The sequence below is a fragment of the Mytilus galloprovincialis genome, chromosome 3 (assembly GCF_965363235.1).
Source record: "Mytilus galloprovincialis chromosome 3, xbMytGall1.hap1.1, whole genome shotgun sequence".
Classification (NCBI taxonomy): domain Eukaryota; kingdom Metazoa; phylum Mollusca; class Bivalvia; order Mytilida; family Mytilidae; genus Mytilus; species Mytilus galloprovincialis.
Genome location: NC_134840.1, coordinates 26957654 through 26973315, shown reverse-complemented (window position 1 = coordinate 26973315; position 15662 = coordinate 26957654). Strand labels below are relative to the sequence as shown.

The following is a 15662-nucleotide window of genomic DNA, read 5'->3' as shown; positions in this document are numbered from 1 at the left end:
ACAATATTTGATAAATATATCAAATGTCAAAAAATGCTATGAGATAGTCTATTGAAAAATAAGTTGAAGGTGCTGGTAAGTCAACCTCACTGTCAGAAGTCATTAGTTTTAAGACCAATGGTTATTATTCTACCATATACAAATCAACATGAAAGAAACTATGTTTAATATCCATTTTTATCTTCAACCCAAATAATATTTCATAATCAGCTTACACAGAATATTACATTTCAGACAATTTATGCATTTCACAAGAATGAAAAAAAAACATGCTGATGAAAAATAAAAATCATACAAGTCACAAAATAAAAGATAACTTGGCATATGAAAATAGCAATGAAGAATCATCTCAACTTAAAATAATTGGCAAGATAAATCAAACTTATTAACAAATCTCATTGGCATATTCTACATTATATTCACTTTAGAAAAAAATAGACAATATCTTAATCAATTGTTTGATCAAATCTATTATAACATAACCAATTGGTGGAAAAACATACAATTTGTATATCAAGAAACACACATTACACATTTGTATTAAAATTAACTATCATTGATTTAAACTTTTATTGACCATAATACAATAACATAATTTACAAGGACAAAAATAATTCAAGAATTCATGGCTTGTTAGGATTTCTAAATTTTCCGTAAAATCCTCTACCTTGATGCATGGACAAAACAATTGGGCTACATTTTTGTAACTTTACAAATGATAAAAACATTGCTGCCTTTCATGAATATAAAATTTATTATTTTATTCATTCTTTCATTCTTTCCTTTTCACACATGTCTAAGTTCTCTTTCAAACATACTTTGAGTTCAACAGACATTCATACATACATCTTGACAATTTATAGTAAAACACTAATTTCTACAGTCCAAAACTCTTGAGGAACAAAAAAATATGTAATATTCCATAGAACACTCAAATAAAGGGCTATACCTAGGACAACATGAAATGACCACAGCAGCTAGCAAATACAATAAAAAAAATTAATAGTGACTTAATCATCATGAATATTGAGCCTTGGGGCAAGCTGATATTCTAGCTGATGAAGTAAGTGAAAAAAAACCATTTTTATTTTTATAAATCATTGGTCATTTAAGGAATGACTGTAACATTTTTTCTGTCTATAAAGAAATAACATAAAAAATTTGATGCACACTGAATAATGCATGTAGCGGGTTATTTAACAGTGTGCACCACAGTTTTTATGTTATTTCGAATAGACAGAAAAAAATATTACAGTCATTTCTTGTAATTAAATTCCATTTTAAACCGTAGAAAACCATGAAAAACCGTTGATGACGTCACGGTCACATGACTAAATTATGTCTATGGGCTGATAACAAAATAACGTCTGCCAATCAGAAGACGCATTACATCCAAAACTAAATTATTACTTCATGATTTGGTGTGGTTTTGAATAAGAGACTACATGAAATAGCTGCCAAAACTGTTTTGGAGAGTTTAAAGCATTGTTATAATTGTTTGGTTGAATCAATGAAGATGCATACTTTTCATTGGTAAATTGACATGGACTGACATGAAGATGTAAAGATGTTGCATTGTTATGTGACATTATTACTTGATATTTTCCTGTATAACTTCCTATCCTTGATCTAACAATCTATCAAGGAAGTAGGATCAAACTGAAAATGTATAAATTGCAGATAGTTTTTCTCTTCCTTATTTACATGAAATGTATTTTTATAAATAGCTTTTTATTTGATGAAAATTGAATAAAAAAAAACAACATATTACATACCTTGTGACAATCTGTAATTCTAGCTGCTTTGGTAGTGTTCCCGTATGTTCTAAGTAAGAGTTGCAATTGCAAGAATTGGAATTTATTTATAGACTTTAAAGAAACAAAATCTTTTATCAACAGGTAATAAAAACATTTACATGTTTTTTGTTTATAATTATTTTTTTTTAGTTTGTAACTAAAGTTGGAATTCTTAAAATCAATTTGTTCATATATTTTTGTCCATAAAGACTGCATCAAATTTATAAATGATTGCACAACTTGGTATAAGAGTTATTAAATAAAACAAAAGTCTATAGATTTCAACAAAATCATTTGCTAGCATTTGAAACTGTTACACTGGTTTTATGAATTATTACAATTTACATTTATTCCAATACAAGTTTTAAAACTTTTAGTGAACTGTCTTTTATTGCAAATAAAAAGAACATTATTCAACTATTCTTCTTAAAAAAATTCACATCTACGAATCCAAAGAAGTCATTCCAATAGTCCTCTATTACAGTTCTCAGAAATTCAAGTATATATCAATATGCAGATTAATGCATACAAAAACTGGAAAGAAAACATTGTACAACTCATGCATTCTTTGATCACCATTCATACAATTAAAATCACAATATTGAAACATACATCAAATACTTTGCAAACAAAATATGGCTTCATGTAAAATAAGTCCAATGCTTTTTAATAAACACTGTATTTGGCTGTAGTCATTAGTTACAGTTGCTAATGGTAACAAGTTTTTAATGGAAGATGGAAGTCCCTCTGTATTACTGTCTTTTAAAATAGAGTAATGAGATCTGTAAAGAAACAAAACAACATTTTAAGTTTTAATTTTAAACGTATTTCATCAACTACCCAATACTTACTGTGCATTCAAGCAATGTGCTAGCTTCTTTATATGTGAGAGGTAACAATGAATGATACAAGCTATGTTTCATGCTTATAATTTGACTGTGCAAATCTGTTTATGAACTATCTTTTTTCTGAAAATATCTTCATAGGAAAAAATTAATTAATGAAAACAATATAATATGGTTTTTGCTCTTATCTTACTATTGTTTCATTTTATTTACCTACTGGCTTTAGATTTTTAAGTTTAATATTCATCAAAATTAATTGAGATATTTTCTGGATGTATTAGTTATTTCTTGTTTCATTTGGCTGCTGTGCTTTGACATTTACCTCACATCTCCTTTTATTCATTTTCATACTGAGTCACATTATCCCCATGGTTGTAAGAATACAGAGCAGAAAACTATTTGTTCTTTGATGTCCCTTTGAACAGACTGAATTCATTTATTCAAAATAATCCTTAAAATAAACAGTGAATGACTGTGAAAGACTTAATAGTATGAAAATACTTCGATTTTCTATGAACTTTGGTATTTTATACTCTTTCTATTTTCATATACAGAGAATGTGTTGTCTGACCTATAGTTTTCAATACAGAAAAATACTTTTAGATTTATGGAAAAAAACCTTTATAGTAAGGTCAGGTTTTTCTTTACATTTCTCTTTCATGTAAGTTTTTTTTACCATTTTTATCACTGTACCAAATAACTAAGACTTTTAAGAAAGTGAATTAGTTCAATTTAATTCTCATGAGTATATATGAATCAGTAAACTCATCATATCATAGATGCCAGGATTAAATTTTGTATTTACCCCAGACATGCGTTTCGTCTACAAAAGACTTATCAGTGATGCTCAATTCCTAAAAAGTTAAAAGGGCCAAATAAAGTTCAAAGTTGAAGAGCATTTGAGGACCAAATCTGATCTTAGAAATAGAGTTATCTTTCTTAGTAGGTTTATTTGTCATGTCCTAGGAAGTGTTGTGTATTGATTACAAATTATGATTTAAAGAAACCAGAGTCATATATGACCCAAAACTAATCATTCTACAAAATCACTGTAACTAAAAAGAAAAAAAAGGCAACTAAAATAAACTGGTATAAAATCTAGAAAAGCTATTCATAAAATTATAACCAAAAATTATAACCAAATATCAGTTCAATATTCTTAAAGAAGGTTGATAATGTGGGTAATAAAACTACAATGGCTTCACAATCTATGGTTAATTCTTCAACTGGAAACCAATTTCAATATATGCACTTAATTAATCATCTATCAAAATGTGAGTTCTTCAATATTATTGGATTAATTACCTGTATTTATTTGGCATTAATAAAATTCTCTGTAATTTCATTATTGCATCATTAATTCTTCTCACTGCTAAACCATCCTTGGATTTTAAAAGTTGTGGAATGTATTCGGTAAATGTCTTTCCTGCATTCTTCAATTCAGTCACCTTTTCTACTATAATATCTGAAAAGGTTTATTATCATTAATTGGAATTTAGTTTATTTGATTAGTTTTATACTATGCACACACAAGAAAACCAGCATAGCCATCAATTAGAGGGCAACTCAGTATTAAAATAAACTTATAAAAGTTCTGGATCAGCCACTGTACTAGAACAAGAACATAACGTAAAAAATTACCAGAAATTTGAAGGATTGAGTCTTATAACTCTTGAAAGACAAGTCGATAAGAAATTTTCAAAGAAAGTTTACTTTCTCATTGCAACAGTTGGCCAAGGTTTCAAGTAAATCAATCTGAGCAAATTCAAATATACAGCTTTTTTTATTATCTTAAATCTGACAATTAACATTCTGTAACTATAGAAAACCACATCAGAAAATTATGAAAATAAAAAAGAAGCTTCCTTTTATTAATACCAACAAGCACAGCATACTTTATAGTGTATGATATGTGAAAATTGTATAAATCTGACGTTAAAAGTTCCATAACTCTAAAACAAAAAGTAAACCATTTCTTCAAAATTAAAATTATAAAGGAGTCTTTTTTCCACCATTTCAAATATTTCATGCAATTTTCATGTTTTTAAACAAACCATTTTTGTATTTTTGTTTGACATGTGAACTGACAAACAAAGAATGATTAACAATAATACATACCAGCTACGATGGGCATACAAAATATTATACATAAAGTGTTTATTATTGCAAAAGAATAATCACTCAAAAAGATCTATAAAATTTTAAAGAATTGACTGAAAAATTTCATTTTAAATTAAAAATTTCTCAAAATTCTATCCACAGAATTACATTTTAAAAATAATGTAATGAGCGATTCACTGAATTTGTTTGGTTTTTTGTGAATTTTTTTTTTAGGTTAAAAAAAGAAATATGCTAAAATTAAAAAGCTTACTGTAATGACTGTGTTCCATAGCAAAACTAAAAAAAAATTAGGGCTCTTTAGACATCATTCAAAATTAATTGATTCAAACAGAGACTTTTACTAATATGTAATTAAAGTACAATATTCACCTGTACTTAAATGTTTTGAACTGCTTTCTCTAATCAACATCACAGTGTTTATTATAGCATTATACACTTTACTAGTAAAGAAGGTTATATTGAATGGAAGAAGTTCCTCATCCAAAAGTCTAAGTGTTACAAGGCAAGCAACTCTTGCTGCTGCTAAACTGTACATGTGATGATGATCATCGTCTGATGTCTGTGGAAATAAAAAATATATTAAAATGCATACAATATTACTGCTCGTGGATATAATATCTAGTAATTAATTTGGAAAAGTTAAAGTAATACTAAAACAAAATGTAATTCCTTTTTAAAACTAATGATATTCGACCTTTATGACAATATCTAAAACTATTCATCTCATAGTCATAAATTTCAGTTTTCAGTAAATCTTATTGCATGGGAGATAAAAGCTATGGCTAAATTTTCTACTGTAACTCATTATCTTTCTAAACATTTAAGATAGTTACCTGAGTTAGGTTATTTGTCTGTGATACAGAAGCATGAAAGACTGGTACCCCAAACTGCTGGATCCTTGTCTCTGTTTTCATACTGTGTAACAAACGATCCCATGTGTTCTCTAATACTAAATTATCATTATTTGGATCTGGAACCTGTAACGAAAAATAAAAAAATTGTACAACAATCTGACTGTTCTAGATAAAAACCTTCTATTTCACTTGCTTATGTGTCTTTTAATCATCCACTTGAAACATTTTTATCTTCAAACAATGGACTTAATATTTGTGGTCAAATATGACCTTTACCAAACTTACTCCTTTAAATAGGATAGCACATTTCCCCTGTTACTCAGACCAAGAGTATATGTTTCAGTACTGTCACACTTCCAAGAACCAGTGCTCTCTAATATGCAATAAAAGGTAAGTTGAATTTTCTGCCCACTGAAGTAAAGTATGGTTTTGATTTAAAAGGAATGCTTCTTCATTTGAACTTAAAGCCAAACAGCTATGAATGCTTGAAATTATAGAAATTAATTTAGAAATCAAGCAGTGTTCTTCCCAGAAATTTTGGGTAGCATCACATTTGGCGTAAAAAACAAACAAACTATGTTTTCCAATGTCATGTGTCGTGTCACAGCAATGCTCTTTTTTCTTTATGTTATATGTTTATACTGTTCAATTCATAACTGAGAATATAATTAAACTACACCCATGATAACAGTTGTTTCAATTTATCTTTTATATAAAATGGGAAGAGAAAGTATCATATAGCAATAATTTTCCAATTTTTTCTTTGTCATGTCTATGAAATTCATTGTTTCATGGTACTCAATGAATTAGTTCCAGTTGTTTCTTTATATCAAAATGATATATATTTTTAACAAAAGTTAAGCTCCTTTAATCAGTATATTAATAATGCATTTTAAAATACATTTAGTAAGAAGATCTAGCAATTCTTTTTTTCTGTCTTACTCTTCTGTGCTATTTAATTTGTGCATCTGTAGTTATGATTGTAAAATGCGGATTTTGACTTATCTGGCCCGGTTCCGATCCGTTCCGACTTAAAGGGATTACAGTTAAAGGTGATATAATTTTCATGATCACAAGCAGTAATTAGATAAAAGTTCAAAATATCGGACATGGTTTTACGATAGATACAAGAAAAATAGCATCCTCCAAATAATTATAGCGTCACGGAAATTATTATAGCATCACAGGAATAAAATATAGCGTCACGGTGCCGAGACCCTAAAACGGCCTGGGGAGAACACTGAATCAAGGATTGATTGATTGTTGGTTGTTTAACGTCCTAGAAATCAAGGAGGCTATGAGTTAGATTTGTTATTTCAAAAGCACTTCATCACACATTTTGTTATGTCTTGTATTTGTCATTGTGCCATTTTATGTTCTAGTGTCAACACATAGTACATGCATATACTAGGAATATGCTTACTTTGCAAGAACTTTTTAATTTACTATGTTAAATTTCTTTTCTATGTATCCAAGCACATTCCACATGAAAATGGAGAATTTGTCACACATACATCTGATTTACCAGTATTTTATGTGTGACCATGTTTCTATCCTTGCTTCCTTACCTCCTTTACCACACTGCTGACAAGGTCAGAGAACATTGAACTTCCTGCTAGGTGTAACCAATGGGATCCATTATTGATCTGTCCAAGGTCAAGGTCAATGTATGCTACAGCTGAGGATTGAGTGGACATAGTCTGCATCTATAGAGAATATGAAAGTGTCTTTATGATTGAATACTGTCATTACATTTTGAATATGCAGGCATTTCAAATATTTAATTGTATATAATACTTTTTATTGATATGTCAGTATGTTAGGTGTAAAGTTTTAGAGTTACCTATGATTCTAGTAATTAGAAACATTCTTTAATTATGTTGAAAGTTGTATTATGTACTCACAATTTTAAGTTTATAAATGTATAAAGTATTATCATTAGTTTCAAGATGGCTGCTGTTGCAGAAACCCTATTGGACACCTGTATACCTCAATTATCTCATCAACTTCTAGTAACTAGAAGCATTCTTCAATCATGTTAAAAATTGTACATTGTGACATTTTTACGTTTGGTAAACATATAAACATATAATTGTGACTTGGATGAAGAGTTGTCTCATTGGCACTCATACCACATCTTATAATATCTATATGTTATATAATTTTAGTTTCAGGGAAATGGGTGTTGTGGCAGAAGCCCTTATGGACACCAGGTTACCCCAATAATCTCACCAACTTTACATTCTGTATTGACTGCTGATATAAACTGGTCTCTTTACCTTTAGGTACTGACTAAAACCTAAATCTGAGATGCCATCATGGTCCCAGGAACAAAATTTAACACTTCTCCATGGAGTCCATCCATTTCCTCTCTGCATGTCTTTAAAACTTCTGGCTAGCTCTAACAGGTAGCTGGTACCTACTTGTAGATGTGATCTAGAGGCTCCAATCAGGATAAATCTATCTGTAATACATAAATGTTATGAATGAAAAAAATGTTTTCATCGATAAAGAAATTTATAAAAAATAAATTAAATAGCATTAACTATTACTTGTCAATGTCTCAAATATTTAATTCACTGATAGACAATGGGATCAGTCTGCTCAAGTTTTGTTTGAAATTGTTTCAAGGAAAGTTTTTTATGGTTATTTCTGATTGAATAAATCTAAAACATTTCCATTTAACTGATGTTTCCATTGAGAAATCGCTTGCATGTATTTATCATGATGATAGCAACTAAGTTTTGTTGTAACAAATTCAAACAAGAATGTGTCCAAAGTACACGGATGCCCCACTCGCACTATCATTTTCCATGTTCAATGGACCATGAAAATGGGTAAAAAATCTAATTTGGCATTAAAATTAGAAAGATCACATCATAGGGAACATGTGAACTAAGTTTCAAGTTGATGTGACTTCAACTTCATCAAAAACTACCTCGACCAAAAACTTTTACCTGAAGCGGGACAGACGGACGAACGGAAGACACATGGACGGACAGACAGGCGGGCGCACAGACCAAAAAACATAATGCCCCTCTACTATCGTAGGTGAGGCATAAAAACACATTCCACAACATTTGTGACATTGTGTAAAATACTTGGTTATGAAACAAAATTTAGTTATACATGTACAAATAAGAAAATATGAGTGTTATGGTATTTTTTATTGTTTCTGTTCATTCCTAGTTTTTATAGATTCTGGAAAAACTAGATATCATTGAGATGGGAGCCATCTCTGTGGGCCCCGCTGTCAATAACGTGGGGTAAATAAGTTGTATGGATAATCTGATATGAAGCATTATTTGAAGTTATTACATAGTCTCATGTGTGATTTTGATCTAAGATTTTAAGTTAAAACTGATAAATATTCTCATCTTACTTTCATAGTATAATAGTGATATGACTGCATGATGTGAACTCATTGTTTATTACTCTAAGGTGACTTCTGGATATATGGATTGATGTTTGAACAATATGTTTAAAGGTGCTGCCCAATTGATATTTGTCACATATTTTTAGAGTTATGCCTTCAATATATTATGACCCACCAAGTATAAAGTATGAAATATTAATGGTTCTCGAGAGGTAGAGCGGACACAATTTGTTAAGAACAACGAACGGATGGACAGACCGACAGACTGATCTTAGACCTAGGATGCATACATTATGACACATTCTCTTGTGTTGGTTAATATATATGTTAAGTTGAAAATGTTTGTCAGGTATAAAGTATGAAATAATAACAGCTGTCCTCTCAAAATATAATGTGGATCAAATTTGTTAGCGATGGACAGACCAACAGACAGACAGACCTTTGACCTAGGAAGTGGTACATACATCATGACACACCCTCTGGTGTTGGTTAAAATGGATGTCAAGTATAATATTTGAAATCATAACGGTTCTCAAGATATAGAGCGGACACAATCTTCACCACAGGACACAGGGTTGTCAACTGAAACCAAAGTTTTTTTGACGTTGACCTTTGACCTAGGAAGTTGTACATACATCATGACACGCCCTCTGGTGGTGGTTAAAATGTATGACAAGTATATACTTTGAAATCATAACGATTATCTAGATATGGAGCAGACACGATCTTCACCACAGGACACAGGATTGTCAACTCGAAAACAAAGTTTTTGACCTTGACCTTTGACCTAGGAAGTTGTACATACATCATGACACACCCTCTGGTGGTTGTTAAAATGGATGTCAAGTATAAACTTTGAAATCATAATGGTTATCTAGATATGGAGCGGACACGATCTTCACCACAGGACACGGGGTTGTCAACTGAAACCAAAGTTTTTGACCTTGACCTTTGACCTAGGAAGTTGTACATACAACATGACACACCCTCTGGTGTTGGTTAATAATCATGTTAAGTATTAAGTATGAAATCATAACGGTTCTCTAGATATGGAGCGGACACGAAAGTGTTACGGACGGACGGACGGACGGACGGACGGACGGACAGACGGACGGTACGACAGACGGACGGACGGACGGACAGACTGATCACTATAGGGCAACCCGCCGTCGGCGGGGCCCTAATTAAAAGCTTGGCAAATTGTATAGAAACCTGCATCTTGTTACAAGACTGTATGCCAGGGGTTTCATTATCTTTCGTGTTGACCGGTACATTCCTATTTGTAGGTGGTACTTTTCAATGTATTCAATGAACATCTTATATAAAAATTCCTGAATTCAGGCGGTACTTATCAGTAGCATAGGAGGGTAAAAGTACCGGGTACCGCCTCTTAATGAATGGCCTGCTGTATGCTGCAAACTGGATGTATTTTGGTTATTATCTTTTGGTTAAATTTGGTCATTTGGTTGCTATCTAATTGATGTTTATCCTTTTATAAATATCTAACAATTTGATATATACCTCTTTCTAAATCTCCTGTTATACTGCCAACCACATTCTTGACACTCTGCGTAATCTGTATATAATTTGACACTAATCTTACAGATATATTTCCTGAAAAGATACAGTTATATCTCAATTCATAACACTTGAGACATTGCTTCCTAGCAAAAGATAAGGATAAAATTCCTATTCAGACTTACATACAGGGTTTCCGCTGGTGGTCGCCATTTTCGCCATTTGCGAAAAAATAATAATTGTGGCGATTAAAATTGTCATTGGCAAAAGAATTTGGCGAAATAAATATATATAACGATTTACTTTCAACCATCTCGTTTATTTACTTTTTTTCGGGTTTCTCAGAATTTACTTGATCAGACAATACTCGGAATTCACCTTGAACTCGTTAAGATTTTGACAGAAAATCAATATTCAGCTGATTGCATTTTATATAGCAATCGACAACAAAGGACTAATTAATAAAGGTGTTGATTGACAAAATGATATGGTTAAATGGCGCCCGTCACATGTTACATCAAGGATTATTAACCATTTTGCGACACACGTGTTTGAAGCAAAGTTTTGACGACTTTCTCCTTATTTTAATGATAGTCCAGAAAAGAAAACTGTTGTTATGACAAAAAATGTACAAAAGCTAGAAAGGTCTCTGATTTAAAACTTTATCATTTAATAGGCCTCTACAATAACTTTTTTTTCAACTCCTGTAGGACAAGTACATACCAAAATTAACTTGTCCGAATGAAATTGTTACTTGTCCAAAAAATTTCTATTAAAAATAACCTTTTTATATTTTTAGTTGATTAAAGGAACAAAACGAATTTAACCAATAGACAGGATTTGATGTATTTCTTTTGATTTGAGATACTTTTCAAAAATATGTGTCAAGTTCAACTGAATCTAGTCATGTCACAGGACTTAGGTTCTAGTTTTTCATCAATGTCTCATCAGACTCTAAACATAAGGCACCATCTCATAGGCCTGTACAGTCATTGGATGTGGTTTTTTCTAAGTTGAAAAAAGTTTATTGAAATGCAATCAATAAAAAGAAGAAGATAAGGTATGATTGCCAATGAGACAACTCTCCGCAAGAGACCAAATGACACAGAAATTAACAACTATAGGTCATCATATTGTCAGTATTGTTTTTTCTACTTATGATCAAATATGATTTTGTGAATTTAATGGTAAATAAGAAAAAAAAAATTTGTGAAAAAATTACCAGTATGGTATTTGTGATAAGGAACAGAATAAGGTAGCAAAATGAGGTACTGATTTGTCTTGGTCCCGAAATGTCTCCTGCCTTGCCAAACTGTCTATCAATCATGTCTACTAAATATGTCTCCTACGGTGCCACAGTTCAAACTGTCTATTAAACTTGGAGCAAACCTGTAGAGGTGACGAACTGTCCTGTAAAGTTACCTTATCTACAAAGCGCATCATTGATTCGGATCTGTAAGACTGGTTTCCGAGAATAGTATACCTTTTACCTGTTAAAAAGTACCTGACAAAGAACCAGTTAAAAATTTTCGATTGCAAGTAAACATGTTGAGAAGAAAAAGGTTTCGCATTTGAATAAACAGAATGCAGAAACATGTCAAACTAATATTTGTTTTCTTGTTTTTTGTTTATAATTACTTTGTAATGACTACACCTTACATGAGGGATCAATTTCAAGTGATAAAAAACTTTTGTTTTGTTGTAAAAACCACTTCTTAGTACAAAAGGGCAAATGTTTTTATTTTTGAAAAACTTTCCCAAAGAACTGTACATCTTTCAGGTATCCAAGAATTGTTTATATTTCAGGACATATATCTTCTTTATTTTTAAAAGTAAGTGCCCCCCTTCTTTTAAAGTTGTTCAAAATATAATCAGTTTTCCCTATAAAGTTCTTTTTTTTTAAAAGGTTAATGTTTAAAATGTATTCATTGCAATGTAGACTCTAAAACAAGTTTGATAGAATAATCATAGACAGAAATGGGAAAAAAAAGGAATATTTTAAAAGAAAAATACATTTGTGTTACTTGGCAAAAAAAAAATAATGTGGCGAAAAATATATTGTTTTGGTTAAAGAGGTGGCAAAAAAAAAATTGACCCAGGGGAAACCCTGCTTACATAGACAAGGTTTGTGTGATTCATTATTCCTATTCAGACTTGTAAAGATAAGCTTTGTATGGTTCATTATTCCTATTCAGACTTGTAAAGACATGGTTTGTACGATTCATTATTCCCATTTAGACTTGTGAAGATAAGGTTTGTATAATTCATTATTCCTATTCAGACTCGTGAAGACAAGCTTTGTATGATTCATTATTTCTATTCAAGGTTTGTATAACTCATTATTCCTATTTAGACTTGTGAAGACATGGTTTGTATGATTCATTATTCCAATTCAGACTTGTGAAGATAAGGTTTGTATAATTAATCATTCCTATTCAGACTCATGAAGACAAGCTTTGTATGATTCATTATTTGTATTCAAGGTTTGTATAACTCATTATTCCTATTCAGACCTGTGAAGACAAGCTTTGTATTATTAATTATTCCTATTTAGAATCATGAATACAAGCTTTGTATGATTCATTATTCCTATTCATAAATGTGAAGACAAGGTTTGTATGATTCATTATTCCTATTCAGACTTGCGAAGACAAGCTTTGTATGATTTATTATTCTTATTTAGACTTCTTGCGGTCATAAAACTTTCAAGCACGATTTTTGTATTCAGACTCAAGAATCAACCAATCAAAATACTGGATTTCATGTTTCCAGCATGATTTTTGTGCTCCGAGCACTGAGCAAAGTGTTATGACTTCAACCAAAAGTTTGTATCATTCATTATTCCAATTCAAACTTGTGAAGACAAGGTTTGTATGATTCATTATTCCTATTCAGACTTGTGAAGATAAACTTTGTATGATTCATTATTCCTATTTAGACTTGTGAAGATAAGGTTTGTATGATTCATTATTTCTATTCAGACTCGTGAAGACATGGTTTGTATGATCCATTATTTCTATTCAGACTTGTGAAGACAAGCTTTGTATGATTCATTATTCCTATTTAGACTTGTGAAGATAAGGTTTGTATGATTCATTATTTCTATTCAGACTTGTGAAGACATGGTTTGTATGATTCATTATTCCTATTCAAACTTGTGAAGACAAGGTTTGTATAATTCATTATTTCTATTCAGACTTGTGAAGATAAGATTTGTATGATTCATTATTCCTATTAAGACATGTGAAGATGAGGTTTGTATGATTTATTATTCCTATTCAGACTTGTGACAATATGGCATGTTTGATTCATTATTCCTATTCAGATGTGTGAATACAATGTATGATTCATTATTCCAATTAAGGAAAGTGAAATCTTGTTAATTATGATTCATTATTTCTACACATTCTGGTAAAGACAAATCTTTGTATAGAAGATTTATTTTACAGTACTCATTACTCAAGTAAAAGTGCAGAAAAGTAACAAATATTTTTTTCTTCTATTGTTGATATGTTATGCCTACAAAATCAAACAAACTTTGACTTTTCGTAAAAGGCTTGAACATAGTTTTAATTAGCATTCCATGTTGACAAGCTGAGGTGACTTTTACATAATAATGTCAACCAACTACCCCACCACAGTCACTGTAGTCAACAATTGTTTTAAAAGTAAACAAACTCACTATTTTGTGTTGAATAATACATCAGTAATTGTTCAGAAATATTTCTGGATAACATCTGTACTGGAAATGGATACTGTTGACTTGTATCTATATTTAAAAAAGAATTACATGAGAGTATTACAGAAAGACTGATAGCTTAATACCCTTTTTAATTATATTTGGTTGTTTTATTGGTTTGTCTGCATACCTTAGTTTTTTATTTCATTTAGTATATTTTGGGGTATTTACCTCTTCAGCATAATTTCTACCTATAAGTATTTAAAATAAAGGAATTGTAATGCATGTATTAAAGCAAAAGTTCCTGATAACAACTGACAAGGCAAATCGGAGTAAATTCAGAAGTCTAATAACTCAATGTAATTAACAATTAAATAAAATATTACAAAATAAAATTATTTGATTTGATTGTAGGAGAGAATAATACTGTATATGTATACATTAAGAGTGTTATTGCTGATGTTGTGTACTTTGTCATTTACAATTTATAACAACTAGAAAACATCCTACACAGATATATCCTGCCACTTATCATGACTTTGTTGTAAAAATTTCATTTAAATAAGCTATTTAACAGTCAAGTATGGTCAATACTAGTGTAATCATATTGTCAGTAGACAAAGTTTTCACTACATTATTGCTGTGGCTTCTTTGCCTTTGACTATATTTCTTGCATCTAAAGTGTATGTAAACTGTTGAGTTCCTACCTAAACAGTCAGTGATGTCAGCTATGTTTTCCTCCTCTGCATTTTGTATCAATATACCTCTCACACCAAAGGTCATCCCATTTCTAATCTGTAACAGAACAAAGGTCAAATCAGATACATTTTCAAATGTATATTTTTTTCTTTCTTTTGTGTTCCCCTTAAAATTTCTCAATCAATCACTATTACATTTTGACATGTTTGTTATTCTCACTTTGAGCTGATCATCCTTTGCTCTGGTTCACAATTTTGATTGGAGGTAGAAAATACCAACTTAAAGTTTTTGGTTTGACCTTGGTTGGCATCAACCAAGGCTAGCACAGACACTATATCACAAAACTGCAAAGAAAGTAATCTCAAAATGAAAAGTTAAATTGATCATGACCTTCTTTTTTATGACCCTTTTGATATCTTAAATTAATACCCCAAAATTTTATTTCCACAAAATGTGTGACGTAAAAATAAGATTTTCTTTCGTTCATGCATTAGTATTTCTTATTTCATTTTATTAATGTGTAACTCCATATTTTCCCATATAATGTATTTTAAATGACTTTAATTCAATGCAGAACAGAATGACTAAATAGAGTTTCACTTATTATGATTCATTTTTTTGCTTTTAGTTGACTCACATAACATGTATAGATAACTTTGATGCATGAAATTTGTAGAAATTATTCACATGTAACGTGTTGTTTTATTTTTTTTAAAATGTTTCTGCTGAATCATAAAGTATTTAACCTCCATTACAGTTTGGAGTTTTTTTTAT

The 15662-nt window shown here is 30.6% G+C and overlaps 1 protein-coding gene across 1 annotated transcript in view; it reads right to left on the bottom strand.

The window, feature by feature from the left end:
• Window positions 1-999: 999 nt before the first annotated feature.
• LOC143067580 (N-acetylated-alpha-linked acidic dipeptidase 2-like) overlaps window positions 1000-15662 on the bottom strand; it is a 35390-nt gene continuing 20727 nt past the window's right edge. Inside the window, exons 4-12 of the mRNA XM_076240928.1 lie at window positions 14897-14984; window positions 14193-14279; window positions 10514-10606; window positions 7896-8080; window positions 7185-7322; window positions 5596-5739; window positions 5132-5321; window positions 3947-4106; window positions 1000-2578 (exon numbers count right to left, since the gene is read on the bottom strand). Coding sequence (XP_076097043.1) covers window positions 2410-2578; window positions 3947-4106; window positions 5132-5321; window positions 5596-5739; window positions 7185-7322; window positions 7896-8080; window positions 10514-10606; window positions 14193-14279; window positions 14897-14984 — 1254 coding nt within the window. The 3' untranslated portion in view covers window positions 1000-2409. The remainder of the gene's footprint in view (window positions 2579-3946; window positions 4107-5131; window positions 5322-5595; window positions 5740-7184; window positions 7323-7895; window positions 8081-10513; window positions 10607-14192; window positions 14280-14896; window positions 14985-15662) is intronic.